General features: G+C 37.1%; 1 protein-coding gene across 3 annotated transcripts in view; it reads left to right on the forward strand.

Annotated features, from left to right (window-relative positions):
• Positions 1–5347, forward strand: part of CDH17 (cadherin 17) — a 76711-nt gene extending 71364 nt beyond the window's left edge. For all 3 annotated transcript variants that reach the window (XM_004768565.3, XM_004768566.3, XM_004768569.3), the window contains exons 16-18: positions 1642–1758; positions 1862–1975; positions 4455–5347. In XM_004768565.3, coding sequence (XP_004768622.1) covers positions 1642–1758; positions 1862–1975; positions 4455–4555 — 332 coding nt within the window. In that variant the 3' untranslated portion in view covers positions 4556–5347. The remainder of the gene's footprint in view (positions 1–1641; positions 1759–1861; positions 1976–4454) is intronic.
• The last annotated feature ends 653 nt before the right edge of the window (positions 5348–6000 follow it).

The following is a 6000-nucleotide window of genomic DNA, read 5'->3' on the forward strand; positions in this document are numbered from 1 at the left end:
TGATTATCAGAGTAATGCTGCCCTCATAGAAAGACTTGGGAAGTATTCTATTTCTTTAATTATCTGAAAGAATTTGTATAAAATTGTTTTTTATTTCTCTCTTACGGTTCAGTAAAAAATTACCCATAAATGCATCTGGGCCTAGAGCCATCTTTATAGGAAGTTTTAATTAAAAATTCAATTTCTTTAATAAACACGGGGCTATTTAAGTTATAGATCTCTTGTTAGTTGAACTTGTTAGTTTTTATCTTTTAAATTATTTGTCTATTTCATTTGATTTGTCTAATTTATTGGCACAAAGTTATTTGCCATATTATTTTATTATTCTTTTAGTATCTACAGAATATGTAGTGATATCATCACATCATTCTGATATTGAAAAATTGTCTCTTTTTTTCCAGATCAATCTGGCTGGAGGTTATTAATTTTATTGATATTCACAAAGAACAAGCTTTTGATTTCATATATTTTTCTCTATTTTTTGTTTTGTATTTCAGTGCTCAGATCTTTATTATGTCCTTCATTCTTCTTATTTTGTATTTGATTTGTTGTTCTTGTTCCATTTTTATTAAGTGGGAGCTATGGAAGTTAATTTGGAAATTTTTGCTTTGTTAACATGGAGATTTGGTGTAATAAATTTTTCTCTTAGTGTCACGTTAGTTGTGTTCCACAAGGTTTGATGTATTGTGTTTTCATTTTCTTTCAGTTCAAAATTCTTTTTATCTTCCTTTTATATATATTTTTGTGATGCCTGGGTCATTTAGAAGTGTATTATAGGGGCACCTAGGTGGCTCAGTGGGTTAAAGCCTCTGCCTTCGGCTCAGGTCATGATCTCAGGGTCCTGGGATCGAGCCCCACATCGGGCTCTCTGCTCAGCAGGGGTCTGCTTCCTCCTCTCTCTCTGCCTGCCTCTCTGCCTACTTGTGATCTCTGTCAAATAAATAAATAAAATATTACAAAAAAGCATATTATACAGTTTCCAAATATATGGGGATTTCCCACATCTTTCTAATTATTGATTTCTAACTTAATTTCATAGTGACCAGAGAACATTTGACTGAAACACTTTTAAATTTATTAGGACTTTTTTGTCTCTCATACTTTAAAGATATTTTTTCTACTGTGTTTTGGATTGCATTGTTCTTTTTTTCCCCTTAAATTTAAGATTTTCTTTTCCACTAGTTTTAAGCAATTTGATTATTATGTGCTTTAGTGTAGTTTTGTTTGTCTTTCTTTTTCCTGGGATTTCCTAATTTTCTTTGAACTGAGGATTTAGAGTTTTCATCAAATTTGGAAAAACAATTAGCAATTATTTCTTCAAATATTTTTTCTGTAATTCAGTGTTAAACTCGGTTTAACTTTACAGAACATCACTATATGGAATAATGATAACCAGCTATATTCAGTAGTATTCATTCTATAGAGAAATCATGATCAGATCACAGGATGCGTTAGCATCCTGTTTGACCTTAGGGAAGGTACACATAGAGTGGTCATTCTTTTTGTAGTTTAACTCAAACTTATATTGAATCATTTCCTGATCAACCTTACTATGTATGCAAAGATGAGCTTTATTCCTGTTAATAGATGGTTCCGAGGCTGTGTTTTCATGTCATTCATTTTTTCCCCCTATTCTGACAGGAACACATGCCAGACTTGCCACCAAGCACACAAACTTTGAGGAGAGAGTTTACAATGTCCCAATTCGCATCAAGGATGGAGGTCGGCCACCCTTGGAAAGAGTAGTCTCTTTACCAGGTAGGAACTTTCCCAAGAATTGGGAGAATTCTTGTCTTTGATAAGGAATTCTGTAACTGTTTACTTGAAAAGGTGTGTCACCGAATACTATTCTGCTTTTCAGTTACTTTCTGCAAGTGTGTGGACGGAAGCTGTTTCCTGCCAGCAGGTCACCACTCTGGGATGCCCACCGTGGGCATGGCAGTTGGTATACTCCTGACTACATTTTTGGTTATTGGTGAGTATAATTTCTCAGATTCAAGGATTCCTGCTCTGGGCCTTTGAAACCCTTACCTCAGGATCTCTCTTCAGGTCCTGTCTGGTGGCTGCTCACTGGCAATCTGTGCAAAGCAAGGAATAGAGATCCCTAGCAAACTATCAGACTTTCCCAGTTGAGAGCTGCTGCCTTTGTACAGCATTTTACTTATCACTGACTTGTTGGTTAGTTTGGGAGATACAACACAAGAGGCTTTAAAGCATAAATTGTTATATTTTGGGTCTAGTTACCAAGGTTTTTTTTTTGTTTTTTTGTTTTTTGTTTTTTGTTTTTTTAAAGATTTCATTTATTTATTTGACAGAGAACACAAGTAGGCAGAGAGGCAGGCAGAGAGAGAGAGAGAGAAGCAGGCTCTGCACTGAGCAGAGAGCCCGATGCGGGGCTCGATCCCAGGGTCCTGGGATCATGACCTGGGCCGAAGGCAGAGGCTTTAATCCGCTGAGCCACCCAGGCGCCCCAAGGTTTTTTGATGAAGGAGAAAGAAATGCAGTAGCGGTGCCCCTGATATGTCAGGCCCTATGCTCAATATGGGGGATACAGTGATGGGCAAGACATACCAGATCCTACATTCACAGAACTCGCAGTCTAGTCTGCCATTGTTGGACTAGGTGGAATCAGCCTTCCAGTGGAGATGCTCACATGCCTGAAATGTTACAGAATTTCCCTTTGCGTATTTTCATGACTGTAGACTCTGATTCTTTATTACTCCAGAACAATTCTAGCTTATCTCAGGCCTTACTCTGCCTTAGCCTCCTGGCCAGACTAGGCATCAGATTCCCCATTTCTAGACATCTTCTTTTTTTCGGGGCTTACTGTGGTAATCGTCCTCTTTCAGCTGTTGTCCTCACCGTAAGTTAAATATTAGGGATAGATCCTTCATCATGTTGGATCCACTTGACTGAAGGGTTTTACACCAGTTCACATCCTTTCTCTTTTAAAAGGAGGGCTGGGATTCTTCTAAGAACTATTCATTTTTTTCCTGGCATCTGGTCTTTTCAGCCATGACCCAATCTGTCACATTGGACTCTGATTCACTGGCTAAAAGAGATCTCATTTCCTTATACCATTCCATCCAAATTCCTCATTATTGTGACAGGGAAAGAACTATGTGACATAGCCACAACCCATCCTCACATGTGCACAGGGATCATCTTTCCTTCCTGACCACAGGCTGGTATACACCTTTTATACTAATTGAGCTGGACTTTTGAGTTACGACTCATTTACCAAGCTCCCTTCTGGCTTCTGTGCTTTTTCTTCCTCTGTCTACCCTCCCATCTTAAAAGGATTTTTGAGTTTATGAACCAAATAATTTTCTCCCATGACAGTTTAATCCCATAATTTTGCCACACATTAAGAATTGAATGAGTCTGGGGATATCTAAAAATAGAATAGGATCTTACAGTTCCATACCTTACTTTTTCCAAATAGGTTTGGGATAAGTGGAAGATTCTTTTTTAAAAATTTTTTTTGAAAGATTTTATTTATTCACTTGAGAGAGAGAGACAGAAGAAGAGCACAAACGGGGAGATGGGCAGAAGCAGACTCCCTGCTGGGTGGGAAGCACAACAAGGGGCTTGATCCCAAGACCTGGAGGTCATGACCTCAGCCAAAGACAGATGCTTAACTGACTGAGCCACCCAGGCACCCCTTAGTGCAAGATTCTTCATTAGTCTCTGAGCATCCAGTCTCTTCTGCCATGATTCCTCCTGTAAATTTACTTCCAGGTTTATTTCCTTAAAACAACTCCCCTTTTCCATATTGGTTTCCATATTGGTTCCATAAAACATCTCCCTTTCCATATTTTCTATTGAAAAAACCAATATTTTCCATATAAACCATAAACTCTGGTTTATAGTACAGAGTTAGTGCTAAAATGCACAACGTAATTTTGTAGGAGTTGAGAGATAAGAAAAACCAGAAAGGTTAGGGAGTCTACTAGAATTGGAGCCATGAGGAAGGCCCCAAAGATAACATGGAATCTGGTGTGGACACACCTAAGCTTTAGGTAGGTGAACAGGTCAGAGATCAGCTTTCTGGTTGTTCTGATGGACTCTTTCCTCTAGAGAAGAGGAAGGACTGGAATAGACTTTATTGAATATGTCAAAAGGTCAGGAACTCATTCAGATGCTTACACACTTCGTCTTCAGTATGCATTAGGTCCTATATTCCTTGGCAAAGACCCAGTGAGAGCTAACAGCTTATATATGATTTGGGAGTTGATACATACTTACTTACAATAAGACAAATGACAAACTTATGAATCCAAGAAAGCCAATGCCTAGAATGCCTTTTTCACCAGGACGACAAAACTTTGTTGAACCACAAAAAGAAATGAAGTCATATGAGTCATTTTTTCCTACAAGAGTACTACTTTATAAATGAATGTGATAGGACATTTTAAGATTCCATCTCTTTGACCCTGTGTTTTGTCTTTTAGGTATAATTTTAGCAGTTGTGTTCATCCGAATAAAGAAGAATGGAGGCAAAGATAATGTCGAAAGCGCTCAGGCATCTGAAGCCCAACCTCTGAAAAACTGAATTTGAAAAGGAATGCTTGAGTTTATATATTGAGTACTATTTCAGTAACACAACCATTTAGTCCTGTAATTTTACTTTTTTTAATGCAACATGTGCATTACAATTTTTTACAGATATAATCTCTTGCCTTTTAATATTTTGTTACTCTTTGATATTCTGTGTGCTATAGACATTAGAGACATTTCCCATTTTCCCATGACACTTTCCCCTCTGCAAAAGCTTTAGCTATGTATCCAAAACAAAAAAATGTATGTGTTTTTTCCCTTTAGGGAGAGATGGACTGATGAAATATTCTGTTCATTTTCTCCTTATCAAGATTTATCAGTCATCCACCACAGAACTTCCTGGATTCCATTTATACTTTCCTACTTTTGTCCTGTGTCTCCTTCTTCATGTCTCTTGGTATTGCACTAATTTTAAAACATTTGTTGGAAAAAAGAACAAAGTGAAGTTGTAGGAAAAAAATAAAATGGGACCCTTGTCCTTTGATGTGAACAGAAACTCTTTGTGTTATTAGCCTTCTTTAGCTCACTGTGGCTCATAACACTCTTCATTTGAGGTTCTCCCACTTGGAAATGGCAAAAACCTACCACAGGCCACACAGGCCAATTTTCACAAATTTTGGTGCATAAACCAACCCATGACCAGATTTACTTATTACCTACTATGCTTATGTTCTGCACATGTTTTCCTTACATGTATGTTAATAAAGATTGGTTGCTGTATATTTAACAGAAGAAGTAGTGACAAAAATCAAGAATAAATGTTGACTGTGGTTTTTGTTTCTTGGGCTCTTTGGCTCTGCTTCCTGCTTCTTTGCATTTGTTGAGGGAGGATCTGGTTAATAACAATGGTTACTTACCCTTGATCAGAATCGCCTCCCATATAGAGCTGGTCTGTAAGGAGACATCTACAATAAAATAAAAATTCACTGCTTTCAGGACCATTCAGGTTGAATAAGAGAACCTCAGGCATTTGGAAGGATATTTAGGTCTGGAACCATTGTCTCTGGCTCATGCTTTGATCCTTGAAAACATTCAACATTACAAAACCATTCAGAATTTTCAAGAATTGTCTGAAAAAGAACTTGTATCTGAAAAGGTGCTCTTATAATGGCAGCTGAAGCCATAGGTTCTATTTTTCATAAAAAATCCTTTTTGTGGATTTCTATTATATTTTTATAGGCAGGAAAGTAAAACAAAAGAAAATATCCAAACTCTTAAGATCACAGTATTGCTTTCTTGTATAATATCTTGTGCTTCAGACTCTTTTACCTGTTTTTTCACATGAGGCTCATTGAAAGTCTCATAATGGGTAAGGTTCTCCATTGTCACACTGTACATTAAAAGACAAATAAAACAAAAATCCAAGAGCACCGAAAGCAAAATTTACTTCACAAATTATACCCCAACCCAAAGAATAGTCTTAGTAACTCTTATTGGTAT

Source organism: Mustela putorius, unplaced genomic scaffold, assembly GCF_011764305.1.
Source record: "Mustela putorius furo isolate JIRA1106 unplaced genomic scaffold, ASM1176430v1.1 tig00000163_pilon_pilon_pilon, whole genome shotgun sequence".
NCBI classification, from domain to species: domain Eukaryota; kingdom Metazoa; phylum Chordata; class Mammalia; order Carnivora; family Mustelidae; genus Mustela; species Mustela putorius.